The 16,031-nt window shown below is 36.7% G+C and overlaps 1 protein-coding gene across 2 annotated transcripts in view; it reads left to right on the top strand.

The window, feature by feature from the left end:
* The window catches only part of dlgap4a (discs, large (Drosophila) homolog-associated protein 4a), a 224,764-nt gene extending 213,426 nt beyond the window's left edge, over window positions 1-11,338 (top strand). The window contains exons 10-13 of one of the 2 annotated variants that reach the window (XM_077218588.1): window positions 2,247-2,593; window positions 5,434-5,525; window positions 8,770-8,922; window positions 9,988-11,338. In XM_077218588.1, the coding sequence (XP_077074703.1) occupies window positions 2,247-2,593; window positions 5,434-5,525; window positions 8,770-8,922; window positions 9,988-10,212 (817 nt within the window). In that variant the 3' untranslated portion in view covers window positions 10,213-11,338. Of the gene's footprint in view, window positions 1-2,246; window positions 2,594-5,433; window positions 5,526-8,769; window positions 8,986-9,987 lie in introns of both variants that reach the window. The other variant, XM_077218587.1, reaches the window with a different exon arrangement.
* The last annotated feature ends 4,693 nt before the right edge of the window (window positions 11,339-16,031 follow it).

Below are 16,031 nucleotides of genomic sequence, written 5' to 3'. Positions count from 1 at the left end.
TAATTTAACTCTCATTGTTTTTTAATGACAAAAACTAAATAGTTTTTCCGTTATGACAACTGTTATAACACTGTTTATTCAATAAAGATATTACTGTCACTAAACTCTGCTCAAAATAATTTTAAATTCCAAATTGATCCATATCGTGATACGTATCGTATCGTGGCTTTAGTATCGTGATGCGTATCGTATCGTGACATTGTTGGTGATACACAGCCCTAATATATATATATATATATATATATATATATATATATATATATATATATATATATATATATATATATTAGTGCTGCACATTTAATCATATCGCAATTGCGATGTCAAGCCTATGCGATTATATGACACAAAATGCTGCGATTTTATTAAATAAATAAATGTATGTGTGGACATGACAACTCATTCTCTCTGAGACTGAGAGCTGTTTGCCCATTTTCTACACCGCTAATAAAAAGACCAGTCAGTTTCAGTTTAGGCAGTGGCGTGTGTGACGCGTATGGTCACCTCGTGAGTTACTCCTGTGTGCAGCGCGGAGAACAGGTGAAGATGACGCCAAGCACACAGACATTGAACTGGTGGCCAGAAAACATTCTACCTCTGATATATGGTGATATTTTGGCTGTAAGATAACCGACACTGAGCAGAGAGAGCAGGGCTGCCAACTCTCCCTCATTCAGCGTGAGACTCGCGCAATCGACACTTTCCACGCGCTCTCACGCCACACATCCATTTCCTCACGCAGAGAAAAATCGCGAAGCAAAGAGGACACTGACACTGACAGACCCAACAGAGCAGGATACTTTTGATCTGAAACTAATTCTCCGCTCTCAGATTCTGTAAATTTTTTCTGTCAATTGAACGAAATTCAGACAATAGCGTTTTGGCTCTTGTAAATGTGACGTGACTGTCAGATCATGGTCGTGATCCGAACATCTCTTAGCCTACTCTTTAGTTAATAGTAAATAAACATGAATGAACAAAAGGTGTGTTGATAGATACAGTACAACCGAAATGTTTATGCCTCATAAATATCGATCAATCAGTGTTTTTTTTTTTCAACATCGGAAAGATGTCAATAAAACCGCTGGAGAACAATGTCACATAATGTTACATTTTCCTCAAGAAAGCCATTTAATAGCATGTTAGTTGGCTTAACAAATTATATAGAGAGAGGAGTAGTTTACTAAATATGTGCACTATATTAAATATTTATTATATTTTTACTTATCATTAAAATGTTGTAAAGTTGTTATTATAGCCTAGTAAAAACCACATTACATTTAATTTGAGTTGTTATTTTTGACCTTTAATAATAATACCAGCTGACGGGGCTTTCTGTATATTTACAGCATTAGGAAAGATTTTTTTTTCTTGAGAAATATGAACATGCATCTACTGTTAGCTACCTAATATTTATCCAAATGAATCGATTGATTCAAGATCGGAATCAAATCACAAGATTTGAATTGAAATCGTAAAATTTGTGTCAAGCAATAATAAAAAACAGTAGCCAACAAGACATTGTACCATGTTGTAATATGTTGTGTCACTACACAAAATTCAGTTTAGTTACCAAATGTTTTGACAATCACAATACACTTATACCAAAATTGATCCACAGACTGAGTTTACAAAAGCATGTTACATCCTGCTTAAATGTCCCTGCTTGTCTGGACCGAATGTTCAAAAAATTTTATTTTCATGAGCTTACAAATGTTCTTATTTATTGTTCTATTTATTTTATAATATTTTACTATTGAGACAATAACAAGCTTGCAGTAATGCAAAGATGTCATTCATTTTGTAAAAAATATTATTTTAATTTGAAAACACTGCGTTTAGTTGTTGTTGCTAGTTTGAGTTGAGAAATACACATTTCAGCATTATCACTAATCTGTGTGTGCATTTTCCTTGAAGCAAGCAAGTTGACTCATGAAACCATTTGTTTATTATGTCGCAATATTGACCTCAATAATCGCAATATTACATTTTCCCCAAATCGTGCAGCCCTAAAATATATACAATTATATAACTAAAATGTACTCATTAAAGTGTATATATATATATATTATGATTATTTTTATTTTTTGCCCAAGTACTTTCAAACAATCTCCCAGGATATCGATTTTTATATAATGGATTCATAATGGAAATGAATGTACGTGTCCAGTAGAGTACCGTGTGGACCTCGTGTTGAACTGCTGTCAGTTTTGGTCAGGGTCTCTTCTCTCTCTGTGTGTGTCTAGACTCAGTCGCTTCACGAGCATGGCGTCGAGACAGGAGACGACAGAGACCGAATCCCAGGAGCAGAACGACGGAAAACCCTCGGAGAATAAGACGGCCAGCCGGTCTCTGGACGGGATGCAGGAGAAGCTGGACCCGGCGCTCGACCCGTCCACCCTTCCCCCCCCGGACCCCTCTCTGCAGGCCGGGACGGGGAGCGTGAACGGGTCCGCGGAGCAGCCCGGGGGGTTGGCGGGCCTGAGGGACGGGCGCTGCTTCCAGAAGCTTCTCCAGGCCGAGACGGACCGCATGGAGGCCTGGTGTCGACAGATGGACCTCGAGACCAAAGACAAACAGCTGTCAGAGGAGGGTGAGATACTCACTCGACAAATAACTGACAAGGAGTTTCATTAAAGGGATTGTTCACCCAAAAATGAAAATTATCCCTTGACTCACTCTGAAGCCATCCTAGGTGTAAATGACATTCTTCTTTCAGACGAATACAATCGGAGTTATGAAAAATGTCCAAGCTCTTCCGAGCTTTGTAATGGGAGTGAATGGGTTTTTGTTTTTGGAAGTCCATCAAAGTGCATCTATCCATGATAAAAGTGTTTGAAACGGCTCCCGGGGTTAATAAAGGCCTTCTGAAGTGAAGCGATGCGTTCGTGTAAGAAAAATATCCATATTTAAAACTTTATCGACTAAAATAAATGGCTTCCGGCAGATGGAAAATCATGGACTAATTTTCATTTTTGGGTGAACTATCCCTTTAATCAAGAAGTTTCTGATGGATAAAACCAAATTAAGTTAATTCACTTCACTTGGATTATTAAGGGCCGAGCACCAATGGTGTTTCAGGACCTTATTGGAATTGCTCTGTTTATTCAAATATGTAATTCATTTGAGGTTAATTTTTCTTTTAGTCAAAAATCGAATTACTCAACTAATTAATAATAAAAATAACTGACTATTAATTTAATTAATACGTGCATACATGCATACATGCATACATGCATACATACATACATACATACATACATACAGAAGAAAATTATACACCCAACAATTTTGTTTTTGCCCCCCATTTTTCATGAGCTGAACTCAAAGATCTAAGACTTTTTCTATGTACACGAAAGGCATGTTTATCTCAAATCTTGTTCACAAATCTGTCTAAATCTTTGTTAGTGAGCACTTCTCCTTTGTCGAGATAATCCATCCACCTCACGGGTGTGGCATATCAAGGTGCCGATTAGACGGCATGATTATTGCACAGGTGTGCCTTAGGCTGGCCAAAATAAGGCTCTGTGCTTTTAAGAAGAATGTCACCCTGACGTTACCAATGTGAATAATTACCTTAACCTTTTTTACCATATTTAACTAAACCTGATTTTAGACTTACTTACTAAATCTTAATTCAGACTTTTATAGAGCATTTTCAGTGCCATTACTACTGATATAAATGTGCAGGAATCTGCTGGTAATTGCAGCAGGTTTATCTTGATGTTCTGGCCCTCGGATCTCAGAAGCTTCCCTTTACAGACGCGCATCAAATGCCCTGCGGATCCATGAATAAAGGATGATATCACTCTCTCTCTAAACGTGCAGCCTCGTTATGAGCTTTAATCAGAAACGGCTCTCTGTTGCCTGCTAATTTTGGCTCCTCGAGCCTGTGATTAAAGTCATTAGGTTTGAACCTGGCATGAATACAGAGAGAGAGAGAGGAAAATCAATGGCAGCTTCTTTGACATGATGATGCAGAAATGATTATGTGTTTCTCACTCCTCCACAGCAAGCAGATGCAAACGTAACGAATCAATGTTTCTGCTGTCTGTGTGGTTTGATTGACGGCACACTGTCATCATAGAGATAGTAGGGCTTAGTATTGACACAAATTTCACGTTTCAGTTCGATTTTGATTCTCAAGCTTGCAGTTCGATTCGATATAGATTATTTTGGATATATATCAAGTACAGAACATGGCAAATGTTCTGGAGGAAAAAGATCTCTCAACTAATGCTGTAAAATTAACTGATTTGTATAAATTAATACAGTTATGATACTAACTTTATAATGGCATAATTATGTTTCTATTCCAATTCATTTTTTGAAATAAAAACATTAGGGATGCACTATATATCGCCACCATATAGTTATCGGCCGATATATGGGAAAAAAAATGTTTGTTATTGACCCGATAAGAAAATTTGGACGATATATTAAAGCAGATAATGTATTATTTCCTTCAGATACGCACTGTTCGCCATGATGGTTTTGAATTACTTGAAATGTGATTTGAATCGCTTTAAAAAGGGGAAAATACAGTAAAGTGCAACATGTGCAACACAAGTCTGTCATATCTGCGACATAAAATTATAAAAACATCGTAATTGTGTGATTGGGACATGGATTTTAATGGTGAGACATTTGTTTATGTAATCAAGCCCTCAAGAAATATATACAAATTTAGATTTACCGCCCAACAATATCGGTTTTCGGCTTTTAAAATATAAAGAATTGTCTGTATCGGACAAAATTTTCACCTCGGTTCATCCCTAAAAACATTTATATAGGGGCTTTCATAAAAACTTTAGTTCATTAAAAATTGGAAATTAAATATTGAAGAACAACTAAAATAAATAAAATGAATAGTACATATGTGCATATATTTGTCAAAATGCTCTCTAGATTTAATTTATCTCACTAATGAGTTTATGGTCATTGAATGGCTTTTTTGATGTTAGGGTTAGGGTAACATTACATAAATACTATGTTGTGACACTGTTTACAAGCTGTTTTATTGACGTCTTTCCGTGGTTAAAACACTGATTTAGTGATTTCATGAGATATGATACAGATATCAATAAGTGTTACTGCATCTTTCAACACAACTTCTGATGTTCATTAATGTTTATTTGATGCTGTAACTAGTAGTAAAGCTGAAGAGATGATGGGTTCATGTGCTGCTTGATCTGAGGCACTACAGTGACCTGTCACGCCGCATTAAAGAGCAACAAAATGGACAGAATTTGAAATCTGAGACTGTTTCATATCAAAAGTAACAAAGCACAAAGCTTATTGCGATTAATCCGGTGTCGGTACATAGGAATGAGAATCGATTAAAATGTATAAATGGATATTTTTTTGCCCAGCTCTAATAGATAGCAGGCTTACGAAGAGCGTGTGTGTGTGTGTGTGTGTGTGTTCCTGTAGTGTTGGGAGAGGTCCGCAGTGCCGTCGGATGCGCTCAGCTCTTGATGTCTCAGAAGTTCAAGCAGTTCCGGGGCCTTTGTGAGCAGAACCTGGTGAGTATCCCGAGAGCCGATCACTTACAGGGCGGTCCTGAGGTCATGTCTCACATCTCACCCTACATATAAATGTTTTTTTTTTTTTTTTTTTTTTTAGGGAAAAAGTATACATAATTGTTGTGAAAATTTCACAATGCAAATTTTAATGTTTATACAAAAATATAGAATAATAAAAATAACTGTTTATATTAGGGCTGAGCGATTTTATAGATTCTGCGATATAAATCGTTATTTTTTTTCCCAAGAAAGTATCGATTTTGAGGCCGCGAGTATCGATACATAAGTCCCATTCAAATTCCCCGTGTTAACCCCCGTTCGCCTTGCATGAAGAGTGATTTGGTCAGCCAGCCGCTAGTGGCCAGCTGCGAGCGTGCATCGATATTGACGAAAATCCAGCTGTATTCAAACAATAACTTGGCTCTCCTTGTTGGCTAGGCTAATTGCATGCTGGCTAGTAGCTTTTTTAAAAGCTGGGCCTCCGAAATTGACAGGGCTGTGTTGGACAGATTTGTGCAGTGGTGTTCCGTGAGTGAGAAAGTGCGCGAGGTACAGGTGAGTGAGTGAGAGAGAGAGAGAGAGAGAGAGAGAGAGAGAGAGAGCTGCGCGAATGTGCTACGGTGCCCTGCAATCAAATACTATTTTAAATAGGCTTAGTAAAAAAAAAAAACGTTTTCGGTGGTGGTGAACGCGATGGAGCCCCGCTATCCTATTCCAACCCGCGAACACCTCATCAAGGTTTGCATTCCCAGGCTGTACACTCAGACAAGGGCACACGTCAAAACCTCCCTGGCCAGCGCGGAGAGAGTTTCCCTGACGTGCGACGGCTGGACCTCGCGCACAACTGAAGCATATGTCACATGTTCAGTGTCAAGCTAAAAAAGCTGTCAAAGAAAATTCAGTGCAAAGAAACTGTTTAGAACAGGCCACTTGCTGCACTTTTTAACTCTTCATTGTTAATTGCAATACTGCACTTTATTTACTTTTCAAAGGCTTGTAAGCTACAGTTTGCACTGTTGTGTTTCAATAAATAGAACTCATTTTCTCAACACATATTTGATTCATTTTGTCCAGCATTTGCAAGCTGTACTCTCTGTCCAGTCAGAGACATATATTGTGTAATTGATGTTTTCAGTTTTCGGTTTTCAGTGCAATTAATTCAATCCAAGTAAATGGAAGACTCACAAGATGTCACCAAAATCACTCTGTCCCCTTTAAATCTTTCATAAAATGATGTAAGTGTATCGAATTATATCGAATCGTATCGTTGGCTGAATATCGTGAAATATATCGTATCGTCAGCCAAATATCGTGTATCGTATCGTGAGATTAGTGTATCGCTACAGCCCTAGTGTGTGTGTATATATATATATATATATATATATAAATATAAATATATATATATATACACATAAAAGGGTTTTAGAAAGGTTGTTCTTTACATTGAATTGAGTGTGCAAACATTTATATCTGACAACTTTCATTTCTATTTAAAAAAGAGAAAAGAAAATATTGAAGAGGGAAGGGATTAATGTGAAGATGTGAAATGTACAGACTGAGAACGTTGTCCTATTAGATAAGTATATGTGGACAAAGTTTTCCTTTTGGGGACATTTGCAGTTAAATAAAAGGTGAAAAATCGCAATGTGAATCAAAATTTGTGTTACTGAAAAACATAGCACATCACAAAATGTTTAAAATCTCAATTTCTTATTGTGGCTTTTTTCTGCTGATGTAACTGAGGCCGCAGGATGAGAAGAAATACCATTAAATAATATCTTGCATGATTCTATTACTTCCAATCTGTTGGTTAAAATCTAGTCCCGCCATTCTCCTTTCCTGCTTAATACTTTCTTTGACTTGGAAATACAGCAGGAGTGCTGATCATCAACCCAGAACTGGTCATGTGACTCACAGATATGATATCATGCTGTAGAAGCGCCCTCTGCTGGCACTCTGTCCTCATCACCTCAGTTCAGTTCCTTCATCTAACATCCATTGAAGATTTCATAAGGTCATATCAGTGCTGTAGTGTGTGTACCGTTACACACAGGGTTTGAAATTAACTTTTTCCCTCACCGGCCAATTTAGCTATTTACCGGCCATTCAGAACTTCTACTAGCCCCCCTGCAGATTAACTACATCACGTTTATAAATAAATAAGTGTGTGTGTGTGTGTGTGTGTGTGTGTGTGTGTGTGTGTGTGTGTGTGTGTGTGTGTGTGTGTGTGTGTAGATCTCCAAGCGCTGTGTAATAACAGTGTTGCGCGATTCAGATCGGCCCACGAGTAAAGCAGCTCAAACTAATAGCGCCGTTTTGGTTGATGTTTCTCGTATGTAACAGAAGTTGCAGCTCTTATCAATTGGACAACGTGGTGGTCACACTAGTGCACTACTCTGGAGCCCTACTTGCATAAAGTGTGGCTCTTATCCAGGTCCTTTTTCCCTTCAGCTTAATAAAGTGGCTGAATTGCGTTCCGTTAACATTACGTAATCAACATTTAGAAAATCAATTTTTGACATTTGTGGTTTGAATCAGAATCGTCCGCATCGTGATGCATCTAAGAAAACATTTTTTTCCCTCACCTTTTTTTTTCTAGCGTAACCCACCAAGGTTTTTTTTACCCGCATTTGGCCAGTTAGCTAGCCTGGGAAGACCCAGACAAACTTCCGGCAAATTTAGATTTCCTCTGCAAGTTAGCCTGGCGAAGAGCCCATTCAAGCTCATTAACAATCTTTCCAAATCGAGGCTCCAATCATAAGCGTTGAGGCTCCAATCACAAGCGTTGAGGCGGGCTTTACAAGAAGACGATCGATCTGATTGGTCTATCCAATTGCTTACAGAGGCATTTGAGCGACGTCCGTTGGTGACGCCCCTTTGGAAATGAGCTGTCGATGAACCTTCCCCAGACCCTGACTCAGTTACGACTGAGAAGGGTCTGGTTTTAACCAGGCTACCGGTTAGCAGGTGTTAATTTCAAACCCTGATTACACAGTAGTAAATCACCATTGTGCAGGTTTCTCTGTTGATTTGTCTTGTATTGTTGTGGCAAACAGAAACATTGTAAGCTGTTTCAGAAATAAAATCATAATGAAAATGTGTCATTTTGACACCAAAACCAATTTGATGGACCTGAAGTGGATAGATGTTCTCTTCCAGTTTCTTGTTTGTTTCTATTAGTTGTAAGTGTTTAAAAGTGCACTCAAGCTATGAAATGAGTGTGTGATGTGTCTGTTTCCGTCAGGATGTGAACGCTCAGCCACGACCCACTGCGCAGGATCTGGCCGGTTTCTGGGATCTACTCCAGCTGTCCATCGAGGACATTAGCATGAAGTTCGACGAGCTCCACCTCCTCAGGTCCAACGACTGGAAGATGTCTGAGACCCAGGACAAAAAGGTCCAACTCATGTACCTTTCCAACATCCTAACGCTTCCTTTTGCTTGTTTAACCAATGTGAAGGTAGAATGAAGTTCTGGTTTCTGGTTATACTTCAGTGTTTAGATCTAGAACCGTTCCCTTGTTGGAGCTGCCCATCGTCGTAATGAGGTCATGTGACGAAAATGTAGTGCGTCAGATGCTACTTAAAAAAAATAGTAGGCATAATTAGTAATATCTAGTGCAAATGGAGTAAGTGTAATAATGTATTTATTCATTTAATAATTGCATATTAATTTAATATTTATTTGATATTTGATTTTATTATTATTTTATACATGCATTTAATATACTGCACATAATTAATTTATTCCATTGTTTTTTCTATGTGTATTTTATAAATCACTTTTCTATTCTATAGTTATTTTTAAATCATTTAAAATGTAATGTATATTTTATAAATGTATTTTATATTTGCTTTAAATGTAATTTTTATTTTAACGTTATAAGCTAGCATTGTGTATTTTAATAGTTAAAATTAATGTTAATTATTATATATATATATATATTATTTTTTTTTTTTAAATTAATGACTTCATTATCATTAATTATTTGTTTTACATTTCATTTATATTGTTTTATTTAAATTAATGTCCATACATTATTTGCTTTATATTTCATTTATATTGTTTGATTTTATAAATGAAGTATTTAGTATTTATTTATATATGTATTTATATTTTTTAAATAAATGTAATATTTAAAATAGTGTAGTGTATTTTAATAGTGCTAATTAATATTAATGATTTAATACTTATTTTATTATTTTTATAATGTATTAATAAATAGTTAAAAATAAGGATTACATGTTATTGCGAAAATCAGGTCATATATATATATATATATATATATATATAATGTTTTTCTGGTAACTGAGGTTGCAGGATAATATTTAATATTAATGATTTATTATTAATTTTTATTTTATAATTAATTAATAATTATTGTAATGGTTAAAAATTGTAATACTTGAAAATCATTAAAAAAATTATAATCCTATTTTATTTGTTGAATGATTGTCCTCAGGAGGAGAAGAAGCCTGCTCCAGCCCACACACCAAAGAAGACTGTAAAGATAAAGTCCAGCGGCGGGAAGGAGAAGAGCCTGGATTCTGTGGCAGATAAACAGCGTCAGGAGGCCAGAAAGCGTTTAATGGCTGCCAAACGTGCCGTTTCCGAGCGGCAGAACTCCGCCACCGAGAGCGCCGAAAGCATCGAGATCTACGTCCCCGAGGCTCAGACGCGACTCTAATAAATCACAAAACCATAAACTCCTCCCAAACCTAGAGACGCTTTCTGGCGCTTATGGGCACGCTCACACTTACGGAGCCGGAGCGCACCACGCCTGGATCTAAAGGTGAACGGCCGGAAACAACGAGCAAAAAAATACAATAAAAAGAGCGAAAAATTGAATTTGAACGCTTCCGCGTCGCCGCTGCCACTGAAGAACCTCCTGTTGACCGTTTGTTTATATGGTTTCCCCTTGTTATAATTATAAATGTTATAAAAGTTAACTATCTCATGGAATATATCAAGACTTTGTCTGTAAATTGTGCTAATATCTCTGATGATGAAAAGACCGCGTCAGATCTCAGACCCTTTACTCGCGTCACATGACCCGCTTCACCCGTCACATGACCCACGGACCGCATGCACTCAGGATCCTGCACGTGTGCACTTGTCTTTCATCAGCGCAGTCTTCCCGTTCTCACAAACACCTTTCTTTTCCTTTTTTTCCGGCTGTGTGGAGCGCCGTCACCGGGAGCACGAACACGTGACTTTATCACTCGAAGCGTTTGAATGGCGTTGCGTATGTGAATGTTCAATGCCTCTGGATTTCTGCGGTAGATGTTTTGATGGTACAAAAGATACTTGAAGTCTGAAGTGAATCACCGTAGGAAGTCGTAGAATAGCACAGGAAGCAGATTTTAGCACTGTTTGTTTCACGTCACTTTACACTCCAGTAAAATGTAATGCAGAAACGCATTTCAGCTTGATTTATTTTCCACGTCAAACAATCCATTTTTATTTAATAGGGTCCAAATATGACCACTCGACTTTGTTTTTATGATGAATGTTTTAAAACTTCAACAATGACAATGTCCAGATTTTGACTTGGACCAACAGCCTGTTTGTTTTGTAATATTATTATTATTATTATTATTATTTTAATTTGAAAGGTTTCAGTTGTTTTTTTCTGTTGTCCATTCATTCCATGTGTTTTTCAGCACGGTTTCCTGATGCAATGGCTTCAGTGATGACCGTACAACCGTGTCTTTGTGTGACCAATTAGAGCCCATCATTTGTGATCAAATGTTTTTTTTAATTATTATTATTTTCTTTGACAGATATTAAAAACTTCCATTACCCAAAACTCAGCTGATTTTAGTTTGGAATAGTTGTTTCAGTGTCAGATTTCCACACATTGAGCCCAAAAGTGTCACAGTGTTTACTCTTTTCAGTGTTGATCAACAAATGGTTTACTGAGCATATTAAACCGGGTTCAAATATGTTTAAAGGATTAGTTCACTTTTTAAAAAACTTTTGGTGATAATTTACTCACCCCCATGTCATCCAAGATGTCCATGTCTTTCTTTCTTCAGTCGAAAAGAAATTAAGGTTTTTGATGAAAACATTCCAGGAATTTTCTCCATATAATGGACTTCAATGGGACCCAAACGGTTCAAGGTCCAAATGACCGTTTCAGTGCAGCTTCAAAGGGCTTTAAACGATACGAGACGATGAATAAGGGTCTTATCTTGCGAAACGATCTGTCATTTCAAAAATAAATAAAAAAGTTTAAGTTTTATAAGCACAAATGCTCGCCTTGCTCTGTTCTGTGATGCGCGTTCGTGACGGCACGTAATACGCAATTACGTTGAAAAGGTCACGCTTCAGTGTTTACAAATGTGAGGAAGGAGGACAATATACACATTCAAATGTCTTTGTGTCAGTTTACCGTTTAAAATGCCCATTTAGTGTGTGTATCCTGGGTGTTTTAATATTAAAAAGGCTAAAAGTATACATTTGTAAACACTGACTCGTTATGCAAGCGTGACCTTTTCAACGTAATTGCGTATTACGTGCCGTCACGAACTCGCATCACAGAACAGAGCAAGGCGAGCATTTGTGCTTATAAAACTTAAACTCTTTTATTTATTTTTGAAATGACAGATCGTTTCGCAAGATAAGCACAAATGCTCGCCTTGCTCTGTTCTGTGATGCGAGTTCGTGACGGCACGTAATACGCAATTACGTTGAAAAGGTCACGCTTGCATAACGAGTCAGTGTTTACAAATGTATACTTTTAGCCTTTTTAATATTAAAACACCCAGGATACACACACTAAATGGGCATTTTAAACGGTAAACTGACACAAAGACATTTGAATGTGTATATTGTCCTCCTTCCTCACATTTGTAAACACTGAAGCGTGACCTTTTCAACGTAATTGCGTATTACGTGCCGTCACGAACGCGCATCACAGAACAGAGCAAGGCGAGCATTTGTGCTTATAAAACTTAAACTTTTTTATTTATTTTTGAAATGACAGATCGTTTCGCAAGATAAGACCCTTATTCACCGTCTGGTATCGTTTAAAGCCCTTTGAAGCTGCACTGAAACGGTCATTTGGACCTTGAACCGTTTGGGTCCCATTGAAGTCCATTATATGGAGAAAATTCCTGGAATGTTTTCATCAAAAACATTAATTTCTTTTTGACTGAAAAAAGAAAGACATGGACATCTTGGATGACATGGGGGTGATTAAATTATCAGCAAAAGTTTTTTAAAAAGTGAATTAATGCTTTAACACACTTCACCTTTCAGATCTCTGGAGAATCACTGTCGGTTTGTTCGTTCATGTGCCGAATTACATATAATCATAATATACAGTCTCTGTTTGGATTTAAATAGGCAAATGCTTAAGAATCTATGATTGGATCATTATTGCAGTGATTATTATGTTTCTAGCATGTTATATGTTTGGCAACAGTTCTTCTAACCCTAATGGAGTGAAACATCCATGTAGGAAGACACATCATGACAACATCCAGTCCAAAGCTTACATTTATTGAAAGTGTTTGGGATGTGCTGGAGGAGACTTTACAGAGTGCTTGACTCTTGCATTGACAATACAAGATCTTGACCAAAAAATGTATTGAAATAAATGTTGTGATGTCACCCTGGAATATGGTCATGATGTGTTTTCCTACATGGAGTGTGTAGCTTTTCATGTCTTAAACAACCATCACTCCATTAGGGTTAGAAGAACTGTTGCCAAACGTATAACATGCTAGAAGCATAATAATGTAGTGAATTAGCTCTATGAAATATTAATAACCAATCATAACTTGTTATAATTGATTATGAATATCTGGGTCAGTTAATCAGATAAACTTGATGTAGCTACATTAACATTACAACCAATTACTCAGTTCATTCTGTGAACCCTCAATATTGGTTATTAATTAATTAATAGAAATGTACATTTCCGGGGAATGGGAAATGTCTTTCTTATTAAGTACTACTAAAAGCAAATAGTCAAGATCGATATGATTATTGACTTCCAGATATGAGCTTGAGGCACGGACAACTTTACGTGTGACATGAACAAGACTTTATTAACTAGACTAAACATGTAAAGTACTCTAACATACACATACATACATGTATACAGTTTACCAAGGGAAAGAGAGCTGAAGAAGAATACAGGAAAGCATGAAGTTATAGCATTGTTTGAAGTTCAGCAGATCAACAGCCTTCAGCAAACCATCAGTTTAGTTCGAACACGTCCTTTAAGAGGTGTAAGGATACTTAATGTATCAAATAATGAGACTAAGTTTGATACTTGCATGTCTCGCCCATTTGAATGAAACTGTCCTGATGCAATTTGTTGAGGCTCCAGTTGATCTTTGCTGATGTTGTTTTGATGAGAGAGAACCGGTTGAAGTCAGAGGATCTTTGGTGAATGGAAAGACAAGGCCGCAGCCTGGCGCAAGCAAGGGGTCCTTATAAAACTTCTAGTTTAGCATCATCTTCACATCAGGACTTCTCAGGAAGGACCAAGAGAAAGAGAGAGCTAAGAGAAGCTCAGAGCGCGAAGAGCAAAAAAAAGGCAAGCGATTCAAAAAGCCAAGAGAGTGCAGAGAGAGAGCTGATCTTGTGTTCAGTGAATTTAAAGGGTGAAGATGTCATACCCTTTGGAGGTGTGTGAGCCAATAAGAAGTTGTCCCTTTGGAGGGAGATTTTACGACCCTTTGTTTTCTAGCAAGGCGTTTGAATCTGTAATTTCATTGGGTGTTCAAGAAAAAGAATCTTCAAGATTCTTATAATACCCATGCGGCACACAGTTAGCAAAATGTGATGTAAATTAACAAATGGGGAACAAAGATTGGAGTTTATAGAGATCAAACATGCCACACATATGATTTTATGCAAAGTTTGAAACATTAACCCATTAGAGTTTACAAGAAAACATAGGCCAAAACAACATAAGAAGGAACATCATGAGATGTGAAAATTAGATGCATGTTTATACATTTCTCAAGTGGTTATAGAATATATATAGGATATAGACAGGGTTTATTTCTCCTTCTCAGAGGAATTAAGTGAGTGTCACAGATCTTTGTTGGGAGAGTGAGTTTGCCGGACTATTCATTAAATATAATGAATAATTTGTGTGTTTGATTGGTCGAGACGCTACAATAATCACTGCAATAATGATCCAATCATAGACTCTTAAGCATTTGCTCATTTAAATCCAAACAGACCGGCAGTGTATGAGGCCTTTATTTCACAAGCAAACCATTTTCTGAAGCTGGAGGAAAATTGTGTTTGAATGGTGAGTGAGTGTTTATGAAGGAGATTAGATGGCACTATTATTAATAATTCATACATTTTTTAGAGTTTGTATTCCATTATAAGAACTAAAAGCATAGTTCACCCAAAAATGAAAATTCGACTTGTTATAAAGCTCTGACCGAGAAGATGCCAGTGTTTCAGAAGCTTGATTCTCATGGTTTGTGTGTGTGTGGTGTGTGTGTGAAGTTAAGACTTGCTTCATTTTGAACTCAACATGTAGAAGAACGTGAGTCATGTTCGTTAAATCTTTCCTTTGTTCACATGATGACTGAGGCATGAAAATGATTCAGTTTTCTTAAGATCTGGATTTGATCAGCCCCTCCTGTCCTCTCGTTATAGGCCATTATAATTATATAGTATATATCTTTTTTGTGTGTGTGTGGAAACTGTACCATTCAAAGGTTTGGGGTAAATATGGTTTTTAAAAAGACTAAAAGTGAGATTAAAAACATTTATAATGTTACAAAATAATTCTATTTACAAATAAATACTGTTCTTTTGAATTTTATATTCATCAAAGAACCCTTAAAAAGTATAATTGCAAAATATATATATTACGGTTTTATTAAGCAGAAAAACTGGAAACATTGATAATATTAAGAAATGTTTCTTGAGCATAAATTATCATATTAGAATGATTTCTGAAGGATCATGTGACACTGAAGACTGGAGAAATGATGCTGAAAAGTCAGCTTTGATCACTGGAATAAATTACATTAACATAGAAAACATCTATTTTTAATAATAATTTACCGTTTTCCCTGTAATTGTTTATCACATAATGCAGTCTTGGCGAGCAAAAGAGACTTCTTTCAAAAACGGCATGCGGGTGAGTAGACTAAAAGATGACTGTTTTATGGGAATGTTTACATGCACTGATATTCCTCAAATCCGAATAAATCCAATGCAATTTTAGATTCTGAAAGTTGTTTACATAAACTTTGCAGTCCGTTTCCAGCATTCTTTGCATCTGTTCCGAACTAAATTTCAGAGGACACAAATATTAAATTGTATCCAATGCGACTGCGATTATCATCCCTGTTATAGGCTATTTAACTCATATTTCATACTTATTACTCCGATTTTGACGTTTAGAATTGGCTTTCTGATTACGTGAGTCCTGACAAGTTTATTCTTATCCAGCGTTCTCACAATGTCGTGTTCTTTGTCATCTGAGCTGTCTTTCACACCAAGAACGATATCTATAAG

Source organism: Siphateles boraxobius, unplaced genomic scaffold, assembly GCF_051911475.1.
Source record: "Siphateles boraxobius isolate OS27281-9 unplaced genomic scaffold, OSU_SipBor_1 77, whole genome shotgun sequence".
In the NCBI taxonomy this organism is placed as follows: domain Eukaryota; kingdom Metazoa; phylum Chordata; class Actinopteri; order Cypriniformes; family Leuciscidae; genus Siphateles; species Siphateles boraxobius.
The sequence above is the reverse complement of the archived record's forward strand: the minus strand, read 5'-3'. Positions and strand labels throughout refer to the sequence as shown.